The sequence below is a fragment of the Calypte anna genome, chromosome 2, assembly GCF_003957555.1.
Source record: "Calypte anna isolate BGI_N300 chromosome 2, bCalAnn1_v1.p, whole genome shotgun sequence".
NCBI lineage: Eukaryota > Metazoa > Chordata > Aves > Apodiformes > Trochilidae > Calypte > Calypte anna.
In genome coordinates, this window is record NC_044245.1 from 99,478,816 (window position 1) to 99,497,885 (window position 19,070).

The 19,070-nt window shown below is 39.4% G+C and overlaps 1 protein-coding gene across 1 annotated transcript in view; it reads right to left on the minus strand.

Annotated features, from left to right (window-relative positions):
- Positions 1-975: 975 nt before the first annotated feature.
- The window catches only part of RAB31 (RAB31, member RAS oncogene family), a 63,909-nt gene continuing 45,814 nt past the window's right edge, over positions 976-19,070 (minus strand). The window contains exons 6-7 of the mRNA XM_030445340.1: positions 14,612-14,721; positions 976-2,354 (exon numbers count right to left, since the gene is read on the minus strand). Of these exons, the coding sequence (XP_030301200.1) occupies positions 2,257-2,354; positions 14,612-14,721 (208 nt within the window). The 3' untranslated portion in view covers positions 976-2,256. The remainder of the gene's footprint in view (positions 2,355-14,611; positions 14,722-19,070) is intronic.

The window sequence follows — 19,070 nt, forward strand, 5'->3', positions numbered from 1 at the left end:
TAATGAGTTTTGAGATATCACATTAAAAAAAAAAAAAAAAAAAAGGTAATATGCCACAAAGATTTATGAAAGCTTAAAAATCTGTTATGCATAACTACTATATGTAGAATTAAAATATATGACACCTTTAAAAATGTGGGTTTCATCTTACCTTATGTTCTTGGTAACAAATCTAGGCTTTTACTTGGTTTTATTTAGGAAGAAGCAGGTGTCTTGCAGCACTGAGTCATAGACTTCATAAATTATATGAATCTGTAACGTTGAGAAGTTTGGTATTTCTTTAGTCCTGAAGGACAGGTTAACCTCTCCCACAGCCAGAAGCAAGGGCCAGGCACTCCTGGCAGACTCACTTGTACTAGGATGGGATGCAATGTTCCCTAAAGGATCCTGTTTCCCTCCCCAACCATCAACACTGATGACTGCTGAATTTTCACTTAAATAACCCTGGATTATCTGTTAAATAGTTGCTGCAAAGCAGCAGTGAAGTGGATCATATATCAGCACAAGTGACAACTGAAAGTTTACCCAAAATCCTTTCTCATGGCAGCTGTCTGAGTCTCTGTGTTATCCAAGGGCATATTTTCAAGTATGAGCTTTCAAAGGAGTCTGAAGTATGTGAAGAAAAAAAAACCCAAAACCAATGCAGCTTAGATTCTTACAAAAAATCCAGTGGGATATTTCCCACCTATAACTACTTCAAGCCCTCTGAAGACAAAGAAATACCTGTTGATTACACCTGGCTCTGGTTTAAGCCCTAATAAGTATTGCCATTTTCTCAAAGCAGTCTCACAACCAAGCAGTAAGGTCTGTATAAACATGGAAACCCAACTCTAGCCTGCCTGCCCATGATTTATGGTGAAAAGTTGTTTTTTTCATTCGGTTGCTTTTTAAGTCCCTAAACAAATGTGCATTAGAGTTAATTTTCCTGAAGTTAATTGGTTCTGAAGCCTGCATTCTTACCCTACTTCTGATTTATAATGAAATTGATAAATTCATATTTTATCAGATCAGTTGCACATATCCATAAAAGATGGAAGTGGAAAACACATACAGTTCTACAGTATTTCTAGTTCACAACCACCAATTGGACACATTTTTTTTCTACATCATATTTTCAAGTGCATCAAGCTTCAAAAGTATCATGCAGTAACATCATACCCCATCCCCACGCGGGATGTGGGACTACTCCACAAGTTCACAGAATTGCATTTGTAAAGAAACACTTTCCTTTGTTTTATTACAGTCCAGCCTTTAACTCCAAATGATATGTTCTCATAAGATGTTTTTGTACAGAAATATAATTCTTCCAATTTGAAGACTTCTCGGAAAGCTGCAGTGAGACCACGAAGAAGTGGAGCAGTGTGGCGCTCTCTTAGAAATCAGGGAAGTGGCATCTTTGAGCAGAGACAGCTCTGCTCTGGAGCACAGATCTGGAGCAAACCTTGTACGTAGTGGAGAATAAGATGGCATTTATATTTTTTTCTTAATTTCAGTTATTAATGAGGCCTACATCTTGGACAGGCAATCAGTCCAGGGAAAGCACAGTGGCTGCATCTTCATTTCTTTCTGGAGCAGACTGCGAATTGCATGGAGTCCAGCAGTGTCCTTCATGACAACTTCTTTCACATACACAGCACCTCCTGACACAGATTTTGACTTCTACCCTGTAGAAACTGTACTTGATCATCCTTTGGATCCATGTTGTTGGTTTTTTTTTCCTAGTTAGCAATTCAGTCCATTTCTTGCTGATGCTTATTGAAAGTATGAGATGAAGCTACAAATTTAGAAAAATACAGAAGCAGAGTCCTGCTAGAAAGATGCTAGAGAAACACTAAGCCAAAATTGAGGGTTTATGGTGTTTTTTCCACCCTATTACTAAAGAAAAAACTCTAAAAACCTGTCAAGTCCACTTTGCAATGCAAGAAGAAAAGTTTCTGCAGCAAATCTAAAATTTGTATATAAAAGGATCTTTTTATTTAAAATAAAAGGACAATAGTCATTGGCTTAAATGGAGAATTGGAATACTCTGACATTATAATTCTGACAGGATATTAGAGATGATTTTCCAACTCAGTTTTGCAAAATCTCTTTGAAGTAAAGCTTTCTGCTTCTGGTCCTTGCATTATTGCTCATGGGAAGTATTGAAATTACAGCTTTCAATATAAGAAGCCACATCACTGAGATCACAAAGTCCTTTTCCCAGTGAAAAAGCAAATGGTGCTGCTTTTCAAGTAAATCTAAAAAGATCAAGTTGGGTCAGCAGCACCGCCTACCCATCTGTGAAGTCTGCTTTCCAAGTTTGATGGCTCCATTATTACTGTTTTCATGAGGATCTAAAGGTGGAATTTGCCGACCTGAAACACATGAGGAGAGAGTGAATTAAATTTTCTTGATGCAGTAACAACACATGCAGATAACAGGTGGAACAATTTAGATTGCAAAAGAATGACATCTGTGAAACTTCACCAGAAACAACCATCTCCTGTGTACTGTAAATATTTTTCCCTGCGTCCTGCTTATGAAAGATTTTCACATTTTAAAATATTGCTATTGAGAATGCATCAAGTACATTGCAATGAAATACAGTGAAATGATGTTACCCGTGTATTTTTTTAAAAAACAGTGATCTTACTGAACACTTTACAACTAAGAAAGAGAAAATTCTTAGGTTTCTACTAATTTCACTTAAATGTGAATGGTGCTAGTTTAACAAAATCTTGCCTGCTTTAAATCTTCATGACATTTAGTCCTTGTACCCTGGAGTTTCACTAGGCACTGTAACTCAACACATGCTGCCTATACTTGAAAAGAAAAACAAATCTGTTCTTTTCATTGAATCCCTCCTTCCTTTGTGGGGTACCCATCTCAATTGGCAACTTTGATTACTTAATACCATCCCCTCCCCAGACTCTTCTGACTTTTTAATCGCCTTATGGGGTGATTATTTTAAGTGTCTGAAAGAATTTAAGCAATGACAGGATACCTAAAGGTGTCTCCCAGAGGCAGAAGGCACTGCTCCAACTCCCTCCTGGTTTTTCCATTAAACCCATTGTATGATCTCTCCAACAGCATCTTGGAAAGCTTACAGTCTTGGTAATGCACTTTCTCATTACCCTGACGATTTGAAGTAATTTTTTTTCTGAAGTTGAATCTACTTTCTATGACTTACTCCTGGTTTTACTGTTACCTGTTTTAAATAACAAGAGTTAAAATTGTCATGTGCCACTTCCAGAGAGCGTCAGGCTCCTGTGAATAGCTCATCATAATCTTTAGCCAAATGTTCTTTGCCAAAGTCCTACAAATTACTTGGGGGGGGGGGGGGGGAAGGGTTGCTGTGGGAGAGCGAGATAAAAGCATTCAGGTACAATCCAGTGCCAATGAAATCAAACTGCAATATTTCATCTGTAAAATGTGTGCCCAAATTACCTTTGGTCAAGCCCATCAAAATTTCACATCTCCTATTCAGTCAGTTCTATACAGGTGCCTTATGCAACCAAAGAGTGACTTTTTAAAGCAGATTATCTTGGGTGTTTGTACAACTGAATGAGAAGGGGAAATTCCTCACATTACTAAGCTAAAGGTGCTGTATTTGGTCCAAGAGAGTGAGAAACAAGTATCTTGAGGGCTGAAGCATGTATAAGCACTGACATTAAAATGCTTCACTCTATTTAGGTCACTAAAATATCACCTTCACACCTTGCTTACATTATGTTTGGACTTCATGATTGTAAGCATCCTTCCAAAGTAAAATAAAAAAAGTAGAATGGCTGGTTATAGACACAGCTGTTAGGTGCATTAGTTCTCTTGGCTTTGTTTGGAGATAAAGAGAATCCACTAATTCTTAAAACTCCAGAGAATACAAAGAACATAGTATCTGTGAGAGGCTTTCCAAGAAGGTAAGGCTGTTGTTGTAGAGAGCTGAACAGAACTTTGGCATTAGGTACCTACTGTTTCAAAAGTGCTTTCAATTCAGTCCCAGACAAAACCAATCCCTGTCAACCTGACTTACAGCACAATGTAACTAAAAAAAAGCTGTTATCTACAAATGCCATTTCCATAACTAAGCAAATATTTTCTAAACATTTGGTTCTTCTAAACAGCAAGTTTGGAAGCGGGGAGCTTTGAGGTCCAAACTTGCTTAACTTTCATTTTAGAAATCCACATTAAACAGCTATGTTGCCTCTGTTTCTCATTCAACATTTCGTATTTCATGTAAGTTTCAAGTCTTTCCTACAGTACTCTTGCTGCATATGCAAAGAAGCAAGCAAGCTTATCTTTGGAGCAGAACCATTGCAGGCTTCAAGGGCAGTAAGCACTTGGTCCAGTTCAGATCAGGACACAATATATATGTCCTTAAGAATCACACTGGTTTATTTCATTTCTCAAAATGATAAAAATCACACATATGACAACTACAAATACTAAAGAGAAAAAAACCCTCTCTAGACATAATATTTGCTGATTAGTCATTCTGGCCTTTGAACATAAGCCCTATTTGTCATTAACTAGCCACAGTTTCTGCTGTTTGGATACCCTTCCTTGCATTCAGTACAAGGAAATAAATAAGTTTCAAACAGTCTAAAACTTTTTCAAGGTTGAGAATATTTTTTTCAGTAGGTGAGTTTTCTCCCACTTAATATTTCTCTTATTACCAGATTTATTAAACCATCAAGTTTAAACATTTTAATTTTAGAAACAAGACTTAGCGCTGCCCAAGCAGCTTTTACTATCTACCTGATGCCCAGGAGCATAAAACTTGATCTAATACCTGGGAACTAGCTCAGCAGTGATACAGTGACTTTTCACAAGGGGATGGGGGAAGGAGATTGAAAAATAATCAGTCAGAAATCTGTTGGAGCAGTTGTCTCTCCCTGGGCCTCCTTGACAGCAAGGCTCCCCACAGATGCTGTAACACAAAAAGGTTTAAGCAGCAACAAAACACTAAGGACAAGCAGAAAAGTGCTGAGCCTGCACCTACGTTTCCTGCCTCCCAACTAGCTCAATCATTATTGCTACCTAAAAGCAACACAATCATCACAGCTTGTCATTCAGCTCCTGATAAATATGGCATCCATATTGCTGACACCAACTCTAATAGAGCTAGCACTGACTCAGGATCAACAGAGGTCATAAATTGAATTAATTTTAGAAAGTCTATACTAATTTTAAAAGTATATCCCACTGTTCCAGAGAATAAAAGGCACCCAGGTATCAGACAATCTACAGCACTGTTAATTTATGCTGCTTCTTTCAGAAAGAATGAGAAGTCCACTGGCAGCCAGCCCAGCAACTCTCCTGCTGAACAAATACATTGAGACAATTCTTCCTCAGACACAATCAGCTCAAAAGGTCCCTTAGAGATCAAACTCTTCTGTTGCTTAACTTATGACAACAAACTAGACCACAAATAGAGTCTCTCCCCCATTTTACAGAGCAGGACACAAGTAGCCAGCTTGCCCAAGACCACCAACAGCACATCTTAGGATTCCAGATGAAACAGTCAGTCGCACAGAGAAAAGCAGATGCACACACATTTATCTAAGAACTCTACAGCTGAACTGGTGAAATGAGGAACTTAGGGATATACTAATTCCTGAGATGGTATTAAAGTTGCATATAGTTCCCGTTGATGATTTTTTCACAGAATCGTTATTGCTGGAAAAGACCTTTAAGATCATCATGTCCAACAATTAAACTAACTCTACCGAGTCCAGTCCTAAATCATGTCCCCAAGTGACACATCTACATGTGCTTTAAACACATCCATGGATGGTGATTCAATCACATACCTGGGCAGGCTGTTCCAATGCTTGATGATCTGTTCAATGGAAAAGTTTCTCCTAACAGCCAAACTAAACCTCCTGTGGTGCAACTTGAGGCCATTTCCTCTGGCCCTGTTACCTGGGAGAAGAGACTGACCCTCACTCTCCTACAACCTCCTTTCAGGTGGAGAGCAATAAGGTTCCCCCTCAGCCTCTTCTTCTCCAGGCTAAACAACTTTAGTTCCCTCAGATGCACCTCATGTTCTCCAGACCCTTCACCAATTTTGTTGTCCTCTGTGGACTCATTCCAGCACCACTATGTCCTTCTTGTAGTGAGGGCCCAAAACTGAACAGAGTACTTGAGGTGCAGCCTTACCAGTGCCACACTCTATATGCAGCCACTATGTGCCACTCTCACATCTGCAGACCTCTCTATGGAGTAACGTCCACTGACTGCAATTTAAAAATTCTATTTTTTACTTGTATTAATTAAATATGATTATATATTTTGGTGTCAGCATTTGTGAAAATGAACTATGTTCCACAGATTTCGTGCAATAAGAACTGTTTGTAAATAAGCATCTCTCCACATTTGTGCAGAGGTCCCCTGTGATCTCATTCCAGTAAACACACCATGGTATGTAAACCAGTAAGCATCACAAGAGTCTGCTTAAATGTAGGATTACAATAATTGCCATGGTTCTGAAATGAATCCAGGTTAACAGGTGGGAAACACTAAATCAATTGCATCTCCTTCTTTCTGGCTTATCTGAGTTGGGCTGAGTCCAGGATGAAGGTCAGAGTCTTCTCAATGCCCAATGGAGTTCTGAGACTGTCAGAGCCAAAGAGAGTGTGAAATGGGAGGATGGGACAAGAGGTAAACATATTGGGAAGAAAAACAAATGCAAACTGGAGCAGGAAAGCAAGATAGACAACAAGGACTGAGTGAGAGTTCTGCAAGCAGAATTTGAAGGCAGGTAGATGGGGATTGCTCTGCTGCGGTTGGAAACACAATGCATCTTCACAGTAACAAAATTTGTTCTCCTTTTTGAATGCAATGCACCACTTGCAAGATGTGGCATCCATTAGCTCAGAAAAATGAGTCTTGGAGTTGGGATTTTTGGTCTTGTTCATTTGTTTTTTTAACATGAAACTAGTTTCATCATTGACCTGTACAAGGCTGTGTGAAAGGTTGGAAACAGCCTTTAACTTGAGTGTAGGAAAAAAAAACCCAGCTGATTATCATTTTGATAAAGGAATAAACACAACAAGTGCACTGAACATAGACTCACTTAGTGTGTAGTGGAAATGAAATCAGATGTGATCAACTTGAGCTGGCACATCCAAGTGATGAAGTCTGAATCCAAAAGAAGCACAGTTCTACTACCTAACACAACTACAACAATTCTGCATGCAACTTCATATTTTAGGGGTCTGGAGGAAGGGGATATACTCATTAATGCAAGATATGAAACCCAGAGCAGCATCCTGACAATGTGACTGCTGTGGCTCACCTGGGAAAAGCAAGGCTTCTTCAAGTAGCAGTACAACAGCTATAAAACGGTCAGAACCTCCTAAAATTGTTAGCTGCATTACAGCAAAATGAGCCCCTGCAAAAGCATTGCTGTCTATAAACCTCACTAACTGTCCTGGTTTGGGCCAGGATAAAGGTGATTTTTTTGTCTTGTACTTTTGCTTTTAGCTAAGTCTCTTGTAAGTAGTTGCACTTGCTGAAATTAACAGCAAATTTCTCAGACAGTGTGTGCTTCTAGGACTGGTAACACTCGATGTTTATAGTTACTACTAGAGACTGGTGTGCAGAGCCAAGAACACTGCTCAGCTCTGAGGAAAACTTTTACCCTCCAGAAGGAAGAAAGAGGTCCCACCTGCAGCCCTCCTTTGGGGAGGGACAGACAAGATAGATGCCAGAATTGACCAAACAGAGTATTCCATCCCATGCACATCATACTCAGTATAAATATGAGGCATCAAGAGGGCCAAGCCAGATTTCCTGCTTCCAGCTTCCAGCTGCCTGTCCTTCCTGCCTTTCCTTCACCCAGCATCCTGGGAGGATTCCGTCCATTCCTCTGCCTGTGGTCCTGATCTGTGCCAGCCCATATCTGTGTGTTCCTGCCTCCAGTTCCCGACTGCTGCCGACTCCAGGAGTCCAGCCTGGACTTTCCCAGGGCTGCCCTGCAACCTCGGTGGTGACCTGAGAGTTATTGGGGGGAGAGAGGAAAGGAACGTGGTATCCATTTTCCTGTATATTTGTATATATTTAGTAATTTTTCCTATTTATCATTACTGTTTCATTAAAGTTGTGTAGTTTAGTTTCCAACCCATAAGTCTCTCTCCCTTATTCTCTCTTCTTTCTTTATAGGGAGGAGAGAGAGATTAATAGAGAGCAGCTGTTACTCAGTTTAATTGCTGGGCCAGTGTTAAACACACTGTTAAGCACAGCCACCCATGAAGGCCTGGCAGAATGGAGCAGGCAGTCTTAGCCAACAGTTCTGGAATTTGCATATAAGCCTCTGCACCTGTAGGACTTGTGACAGTCACCTGTTTTATCTCCCCAAATCCTTTCATCCTTTCAAACTTATTTCACTGGTCCCATGTTCCCCATGTCTCCAACATGGTTTGTATAAAGCCTGGCCTACTAGTCAGCTTCTAGTTTCTTTTTCTCCCTCACTCTTGCAGTATTTGTCCAGCTGCCAGAGATGACTGCTGTTAACTTCATGTTTTAAGTTTTTGTGCAAGGTAACACATAATAAAGGATTGCATAACTAAACATAGGTAAGTTGCAATTATTTTAATACTTCTAATAGCATCTCCGTGCAAGCCAAAAAAAACCAAAACCAAAACCAACAACACTTTTTAATTTGTTGTTGGTTTTTTTGAAACAAAAGCACAGAATGCTGACACTGAATTCTTGATAGTGGAAGCAGCAATATAACTATATTTTGCTCATTTAATTAAAATTGTCAGGGTAAAAAAAACAAGATTATTTAACTCTTATATGGATCAAAGTAAACAAAAGAATGCCTAATTATTTTAATTACTAAGAGATCCAACCTTGATTTGAGGTCCTGCTATAATTAACTTTGGGCTGTGATGGTTTATTTACTGGTTATATTGAAGAGCTTTCCTATGGTTGAGAGAAATCCAGATCCTCACAAGTTTAAGAGTAGTACAAAGGCCAGTAAGTTTTGTTTCATTCATTAAAATTAGAAAGCAAGAAGACAACTAATCCTTGAAATACAGGAAGCATACACTGTAAAGGATTTAATCTCAAAGATTTAGAAGAGCTAAGGCAGTGATTCTCCATCCCTTCACAGGCTGTTCACAAACACCCTTTACAATAATTTGATTATGAGCTGAGGTTAACTTAAGAACTGTATATGTGACTTGCTCTGTAACATAAATATACTTTGGATTCTTATAACATCTTTCACAGACTTCTTCAAGGTAGTTCACTGATAAATCAGCAGATAACAGGATGAAAAACACCACACTCATTATTCACAAAGCTTGAAAACTGTCCATTTGCAGTTCACCCATTCAAGTCCAACTGAGCCTGTGCAAACATTGAATGTCCACTGAAAAGCATCCTCCCTCTTCCACAGACAGACATCTCACACATACCTCTCTAATTTGTTCAGTATACAACTGGTTAAACTGTAAACTCTAGAAGTTAGGTTGTTGTTTTGTTGTTGTTGCTGCTGTTTTTTAATTCCCCAGTATTTCTAGGAAACAAGTATTTGGGTTACATTAAATATTCAATATATGAGCTGCTGGCAAGGCATCAGAAAATCAATAGCTTCGTGCATTTATAACTGAGCATTTACCAAATGAAAGGTTGTATCCTGAGACAGAAAACTCTTTGTTCTAATTAGGAAGTCTCATCTAGGAAGAATATAGTCATCTGGATTTTTTTTTAAACATAAGCCTGCCTCTCCTTCTCATAGTACTAGCATCAGTAACACCAAGCATGCTAACAACTATTTACACACTTTCCATAGGGTGATGATTTTATTCCTTACTCCCCTCTCATCCTCAACAGAAGATGCTGAAATGCTTCCATCTTGCCCCCTTACTAGCACATCATTTGCCAGACTTCAAAAAGCATGCCTGTAATTTTTTGTTTGTTGTTGCTTAAGCAGAAGGTTATTTCATATTTCACTTGGCTAGGTGTTCTTCAGCAGCTTACTCATCCCACTGCCTGTTTACCTTTGGACCTACTGATGCTGAGTGGTATTAACCTGGGAGGTACAGTCTCACCTCTATCATTTTCAGCAGATGGCTTTCACATGATCTCCTCTTCTGTATCTGGGGCACCTTCACGCTACAGTAGCAGGCAACACACACAGGCTGAAGAGAAACAGCTGGGTGTGTACTAGATGTGAATAAGGTAACTAAGGCTTATTTGAGTTGTTAAGTATGGCTGTTGGAAAATTATTGCAAGGGTGTGATTGCTACTAAAAGGCAGTACACTGGGGGCAGCTTGTGTAGTCACTGAAAACCAGACAGCTTTAATGGGTAAGCTGCCAACCAAGGCACAAGCAGGGCTCAGTGGACTAAAGCCCCAAACCATGAAGGGGCAACAGAAATGGTATGACCCCCTGCACAGGAACAACTTTATACTGTATTATAGTGCGATCAGATAATACATTCCTGGCATTTTTGTTGCTGCAGAAGTATAAACCAGCAACAAGGAGCCACTGTGCCAATGATTCTTCTAAGGCTGGGAATAAGAAATTAATAGCATTTGATCCTATCCCTAGCTATTAAAAAAAAAAAAAAAGAACTACAAGAACACATGAAGAAAAAAGCCTCCACTAAAATCTTAAGCCCTTTTTATGTCAAAAACCTTTCAAGAAAGACAGTGGGAAAAAATTAGCCCTGGTGGTGAATATACAAGTGTACTAAAAATATTCTTTTCTTGTTTACAGAAAATAAAACAGCCATGTGATGGTTCACAACCAGAGCAAGCCTTCAGTCAGGCATTGCTAAACATAACCGGGTTAAGTGTAGTGACTTGGCATCTGAAATCACAGAGGTACAGCAGTCAGGAGCTGCATCCCATCACTCAGCTCAGTGAAAACTCCACTGCAGACAACGCTGACTTGGCTGACTCTTGTGCTCAGTCTGCCTCCTCAGCCCTGTTTGCCTGAGGACACTGACTGCAGAGTCCCTCTCCTGCCAGATTTGCTCCGTCTTCAAAAGTCAGAAACATTTACCGATCCCAGTCTTCCACATCTTGTACCTTCGAGTACAATCAAGGACAACAGATTTCGGTGAAGACTGTGTTATTAAGTCGTCACTCAAAGCAATCAAATCCTCAAATCCTGAGAGAAACTTATTTTAAGAAATCTTTTTAAAACAGTGTAATATTACTAAACCTTAGAAATTAAGTGATCTGCCTATAATCTGTATAATTCTTTTCAAGATTTATCTGGTTGTCAGCAAAACAGCCCAGTTCCCTTTCTATTTTCTGCCTTTTTCATAACATTAGGTTGAGTAATTTTTTCCCATTATACTATTTCATGTTTCTGTTCACAACATACTCCCTGGAAAAGAGACAGTTGTTAGTCACCTCAGGAAGCAAAACTGATTATGTTAAAATACCCCTGGGAAATGAAAAACGTAAGGAAGCAGGAGGTAAATTTTTTAGCTAAATCAAAACGTAGTCTAGCCTTTTTGTTTAGTGTATCAATTTCAAGGTTTTTAATAGAGAAATTCTTCACGCATACTGAAATACCCTTCCAAATCCAGGCTGTAAAGAATAGGCAACACAGTCTGTCTACGAGATCCAAGGTAAACAGACATCACTGTGCCTCTGTTCAGAGGCTGGGGAGCTGCACCATGCCCTTCTACAGGAGCAAAGAGAGAAGGACATGAACTCTCAGACAGTTTGCAAGCAGAACCAAAGCTGCAACATGACTTGGGGAGCACCACATGAATAAAATTAGTCAAAAGGATAGGAGACACAGCCACAGAGGGACACCAGACACTGAAGAGGCAGAAATGCTGCCATGCAACCCAGGCACAGACTGACTTTTTGGACTGAAGTGCTGTAAACCAGCAGAAAGTTATCCATAGCCTCTGCCCAGTCACAAACATGCTAATTCATTTTCTTGCAACTTAAGCATTTTTCAGTTGGTTTTCACTGTATTTCTACAAACACACACTACCAACTCTCTCCTCGTTCTCTGCCAAATACTTGATAAGGTCACGAGTATATCCACAGAGACCAAATATTTCTATATATAGAAATAATTGCCTGTGGAATTAAGTGCACTTGCCTGGGTATCTAGTTCACACTAAACTTAATTTAGCTGATTTTCCTCCTCTATTATACCCATTATTAGGGACAGTGTATGCTGCCAGCTGCAGAGCTGCCTATCAAAGATGGAAACTAATTATATAATTACGTGCCAAGGATGAGTTCTTCTGCGAGAACATTCACAACCATCAGAGGCAGATGATCAAGTAAGCTATTCTATGGAAGAACTGGTTCCTCCAGACAGCCTTCCTTTTACACACTGCTTCTTTTTTAAAGCAGATAAAAGAAAGAAAGGGTATTCTAGGAATATTGATTCTTATTTAAATATTTCAAATACATCCCCCCCCCCTTGCAAGTGAAGGAGCCGCTTGAACCCGCTCTGTCTCAGGCAAAGTGTGGTAGATAATATGAGTAGATAGTATGAATACATGAAATAAAATACAGACTTTAGGGAAACAAAGTTGAGTTTCTGGATATGTTTTCTCCTAGGCCTCTGTCCCACAAAACAGGATTCAGCAATAAGAGGGGACCACCAGAACTGAAAGAGGATCAAGTCATGGAGCTTTTAAGAAATCTCAACCCATACAAGCCCAAGAATGCAGAGGGAGAAAGTCCACTCCTTGTCATCCCTGTAATTTTAGAAAGGTTGTGGGATATGAGGGAAGTCCCCTATGACTGAAGAAAAGTGAATGTTATTTCTGTCTTCAAAAAGGGCAATAATAAGCCATGGATCTACAGGCTGGTTAGGCTCATTCTGCTTCCTGGGAAAACCATGGAGCACATCCTTTCAGAAGCTGCTTCTGAGCACAGGAAGGTGATGAATGTGACTGGGACCAGACAGCATGGACTTATCAAGAGTAAACCACGCCCAACCAACCTGGTTGCCCTGAACAATAATACGACCAAAACTGTGATTGAGGGATTGCACTGGATGGTGTCTACCTTGACTTTAGCAAGGCTTCTTATACTTTCTCCGACATCATCCTCATATATCCAAGTTGAGATCTTATAGTCTAGATAGGCAGACTGTTAGCTGGGTGAAAAACTGGCTGGGTCATCAGACTTAAAACCAGTGGTTAACAGTATGAATCTACCTGTAGGCCAGTCACAAGTGGAGTACCTTGCTTAATATCTATTATCTGTGGCCTGAAGAAGAAATATGCATCCATTTCCACCCTCAGATGATACCCAACTCAGAGATGTATTCAATACCCTTGAGGCCAGGGCTGCTCTTTAGAGGCTCTTATGCTGGAGGGAGGAATGGGCTAACAGGCATCTTATGTGGTTCAGAAAGTTCCTGGCCCTGTTTGTGGTAAGGAAGAGACCTTAGCTATGAGACAGACTGGGGACTGGCTGCCCAGGAAGCAGCTCTGCCAAGAAGAACCTGAGGGCAGCAAGTTGAGCACAAGCCAGTGATGTGCCCTGGCAGCAATGATGACCAACAGCATCCTGAGTCATACCAGCAAGAGCTGAGCCAGTAGGTCAGGTGAAGTGGTTATCCCCTTCAAGTCTAAGACAAGCTGGGTAATTTATCCAGTTCTGAGCCTCATGATACAAGACAAATGTTGACAAACTGTCACAAGTTCATAGGAAGGCCACTAAGATGACTAGGGGACACTGTCCTGTGATGGCTAAGAGCACTTGTCCTGTGAGGAGAGGCTGAGAAAATGGGATCTGTTGACCCTGGAGATGAGATGGCTCCAGAGGACTGCAAACCCACCTAAGCACCTAAGGTGAGGGTTGCTAAGAAGACAGGGACATGTTCTTTACTGAAGTGCATGCAGGACAACAAGTGATGGTGGCTGTGAACTGAATCAAGAGAGGTTTTGATTTTATATTCTGGGGGAATGCCACAGTGATGAATATTTAACCTTTGAACTTGGCTGCCCAGAGAACTTGTGGAATGTCTGTTCTTGGGTCCAGCCAAACAATGGCCCAAAAATCCTGACCTGAATTTACAATCAAGTCTGATTTGGGCAGGACATTGTACTGAAAGTCTCCTGATGTCCCTTCCTACTTACAGCTAGAGACCAAAACTGGAACCCCAAGAAAGCAAACTGAACAAGACATTTTCTCTTCTCCTCATAAGAAATGTCTGAGTTTGTTTAAAAGACCTAGAGAAAATTAAAAACAAAACAAAACAAAAAAAACAACGCCCTCAGAAGACAAACAGATTTAACTGCAATGACTACTTTCTACTTATCATAGCCCTTCAGGCGTATTTCTCAATATTTATGTTTTTATCACTTGGGATGATAAGATCAGCATTGTTGCCTCTACAGCAGACTTGGTCTGAAAGAAAAGATATGACCCAGGTATACAGGATGTATATACAGATTTAGAAGGATTACTCTGTGTCTACTATCTATACAATTTTGCTTTGGTGTATTCAAAGTCATTCTGCACTTAAATCTCCATAAACAGCAGCCATACTACTGGCCTAATGCATTTCTTGATGTCCTCAGGAAAGAAGTTTTTAGACCCAAAACAACTATTTTCAGGAGATCTCTAAGCAATCACAGTTGAAAAAAATACATTAAAATATAATGGGGAAGCATTTACTTACTTATTCCTTGAAAAAGTTCTTCAATGTTAACGGCATTCTTTGCACTGGTTTCAACAACAATTGCACCTATAGATTCTGCATACTCTTTGGCATCCTTCATAGGAACCTCCCTACAAAATAATAATATTTAGAAATAAAAGAAAACAATTTTATTTGGAAAACCAAAACCAAAACATACAAACACACACACAAAAAAAACAAAAACAAAAACAAACAAACAAAAAAAAAACCCCACCAAAAAACCACAACTCAAATACAGGCTAATCAGAAAAGCATTACTGTGTTGTTCTTTCTTACAAAAGGACTATCTTTAATCTTAAAGCATTTAAATCGTACTCAAAATACCAAAATTTCACCAAGATTTCTTGGATTTGCTGCTGAATCCATGCTTTGGCAACCTCATTTGTTTGTTTTTTAAACTTGAATCTGGATAAGAAAAGCCTTAAAACAGTAGAGGAAAGACATACAACTCTGCTGACTCTGCCAGCAAGCCGTATTGTCCATACCAAGTATTCAAACAAGATAGGGTACAATTGTTGAAGAAAATTGTATGAGCATCATATGTCTAAGTGTTTGCAAGCAGCAAGGAAAAAAACAAAGAAATATTGTGAAACAAATATGAAAGCAAATTACTCCAAGCACATTGTCAAGAGCAATCTAGGAGTGCCGAGTTTGCTGGGAAAAGACACCAAAGTGACACTGTCTTAAAAATCACTGATAAAACATCCTCATTTTGCAGCCAATGCTTCATATGCCAAAAGCTGGCAAACACAGTGTTCAACACACAGAAAACCTCTCCTTGGGACACACAGCAAGCCTCATGCTGACCTTGTCTCTGCCCAAGCCAGGTGGCAAAGCGGAATGTGCCCATGTCCACTGCCATCTGTAAGTGCTATTCCTCATCTCTGAGCAACAGCTCAGAATAAGGGACTGAACACACTAACAGGCACCCAAGGCACACCCCATCAGGAGAGCAGATGTTGAAACACCAGGCTGACAGCACTGCTTTTCTTCCAGCTGTTCAAGACATCAACTGTTGTGCTTTGTGTGACTGTTACACAGGCAGAATTTGCACCATCTCCTTCACCCCACAGCTCCAGAGTACCAATCCAGGGATTCTTAGTACAATTTCCTCCTCGTATAAATGCCTTGAATTTCAATTGAAGGTACCTAGGTGGTAGCACAGCAATGTAATTTCACAACTAGTTTATGAAGGTACATATTTTACACAAATCAGATCTCCTGCTCATGGGAAACATGTAGAGAGAAGCAGAACAATTGCCTTATTTATTACAAATGTTTTTTAAAAAAAATTAGCCTGCAATTCCACCATCTGGATTCAGAACTTGTTTCTATCATTTGCTTCCTTTAATTGCATGTCTTTTAAGTGGGGAAGATGCAGGGAAGGCAGCATCCCTCTCTGAAATGGCACCTTTGCTTTTATTATGAAAGGTATCACCATCTTCAGATGGCCCTTGAGATAAGAAAAAAGGAACTTAACTATGTAATATATTATGTAAACAAAAGTAAAGGGAGAAATTTGAGAGCACAGGGTATTGTCATGAAGACTTTTAACTTGCTGTAACTTAGATAAGAAAGCAGGAAGAGGTAATACAGCAGCAAGTGACAATATTCTGAGGAAGTGACACAAAAGTTCCTAGCTTTCTCCAATTACATTTCTAAGGGAAGTCTGAAAACTTCCACAGCACAGGGGCAATAAGCACCCAGTGCTGCTCGTACCAAGAAGGCTGCATGAATTACATGGAGATATCATAATCTGGATGTCAACATTGCTAAAATGCTACCTTGTCAAAAAAGAAAAGCACAAATCATAAAATCATAGAATGCAAGGCTGGAAGGGACCTCAAGGATCATCTGGTCCAACCTCTCTAATACTATTGTTTCTATGAGATGTCTCAGCACCCCATCAAACTGAAACTTAAAGCTTCCCAGAGAGGGAATCCACCACTTGCCCTGGGAGACCATTCCACGCCTGACTGTATTCATCGTGAAAAACTTTCCTCTTGTGTTTAATCAGAATCTCAATGCTTGAACTACAAGTCATGAGTTGAATAAATACACGATGGAGTGAAGAGGGAAGAAGGCAAGAACCAAGAGTGGAGTGTAACAAACAGTGGAGTATTGGGAAAGTGTTGTTCCAGGACCAGAGGGAAAGTTACAAGAAGAAATGTTACAAAAGTTATCAATTATTGCGTCTCAACCTTACCATATCATTGTATTGATTCAATCTCCCTGGAGTTTACCTAAATAATTACTGAATAAAGAAATATTGTGGACTAATAGAGGGAAGATCTCCGTATGGAATTTTGCTGAATTCTCTTAACTAAAGATCTGGCAGTTTCCAGTGAACATGATTTGTTAGGAAGGTGCACTGTATTTCTAGGGCAGTAAAAACTTCTCAGTTGCTTTTATGACGATTATAACTTCTATAATGCTCAAAAATATTTTGGATATTTGGAACATTTTAACATTCAAGTCTCAGCTCCTATTGCTGAATACATTATTTAATGACCTGTCAGAAGGACAGGACATACATCAGAAGGAAGAGACTATTACTTAAAAATATTCCAAACACTGAGTAGTACTGGAGTTGACACTAGGATTCATACTAAACAGAACTGCTTCTTTACTGATAGAAATTCCTTCAAAGAGAAGAAATTTACTTCAACTGAGTGCCAGGAACTGCTGATAGCCTATTAACATCATTGAGAAAACACAGCATGACCCCAGAGTGTCCCAAATCCATCTTGGCAGCTCAAAACCAAATTTTAGATGCTAGATGAGGAGGGTAATATGGTCAATGGCTATGAGAAATAGTGCCAGCCTTTTCCCAGAGGAAAATAATTAGTTCTTATTGCTTCTATTCATTCCTCCTTACATTACCTCCTGGAGTCAGAGAGATAGCAGATACACATCAACTTGGATCTCTTATGCCTGTCCTCTTGTGCTTCTATTCACATTGGTCTTAAAAGCAGCTGTCTCTCTAATACTCAGCAAAACATGTCAAAAGTTCTTCAAAACCAAAGAGAGATGCTAAAAATGCATACAAATGTCAGTTTGCTCAAGTACTCACATCATCATATTTTTAAATTCATTGTGCCCAAAGGCGTATGTATTTTCTACTCATTTGAAATAATCTGATAAGTTGGTGACACATTTCACCTAAAATAATTTTTATTGAAGTCAATTTGAAGACATAAAGCATCCAGAGAATACACAGAGCTACATGTATTGCATAAACAATCAGATTGCTGGAAGAACTCTGAAAACATACCCCATAAGATATAGTCTTCTCTCTATTTGTCCACCAAAATCTCTTTAATAGGACATCACTGGATGACTTTAGACAGAGAAAAGGTTGGGGGATGCAGAAAGAATAGCAGAATTCAAAGCTTTCTCCAAACTGTTCATAATTATGAAAAAAAAACAAACCCCAACAACAATCAAAATCACATTAGTTCACTAAGGACAATGAGCAGCACCATGCAAATGCCAAAATATCTGTGCATGGAAAAGCTGTACTAGTTGAGCAGGAATAACAAAACAGCTCATCAGCAATCAGTGAACAACAAGTAGCATTTGAGAAGAATGTGGTGGGAAGATCATAGTCACTTGGTGAGGAAACCCTGTATTCTGACAACACTTCTGCAGTGCAGGTTTTTCTTCTGTCCCTAGGTTAACCTCTCTCTGGTGGAACAGCATTTAAAAGCTTGCTGCCATGACAAATGCTGCCAAAAGCAGGGAGAGGGCTGCTTATGGATTCAGTTGCTATTAGTGCCATTTGTCACAATCTTCAAACTTATTACCCTTGATTTAATCAAGCAATTGTACTGCTGGGAACACTTAAGCCATAAATTTAAAGTGAGTCTCAGGACAAAAGAAAACTCCAGTTTGTGCTAACAGGTTTTTGCATTTATTTTTTATAATTGTCCTTTTCTCTGTGGTTTTTTTTTTCTATTTCACAGTTGGACACCTTTAGTTTTGTCTTATAGGACTCAGCTTCATCATATTGACAAGCATATGAAAACATCATGTAGGAGATGCCAACATACTATCTTCCATATCCTTCCAACATACTAACTTCCAATATACTATTCTCCATCCAGTATTAGGGGACCATTTCAGTTGTTACAAAGCACAAAGTCCAAGTCCTCAAAGACACTCAATGGCTGGCATTATTCTGCCTACAGGCCCATTCTTTCCAGCTGTACCTTGCTGGTTTTGCTCATCACTTAATACATTCTGGATCTGTTAACATGACTAGAAGAAACAAAAGAGAATACTTTTCCATTCCCAAAGATGCAGCAGCTAAAGGGTATAGATTGTACAAATACAAAGCAATGGTAGTAAAAGAGAGGTTTAAAACAGAAACAAAAAATTACAGAATTCAAGTTGAGGTTGTACATGGGCAAAAACACTGGTATTAGGAAAGACTCAA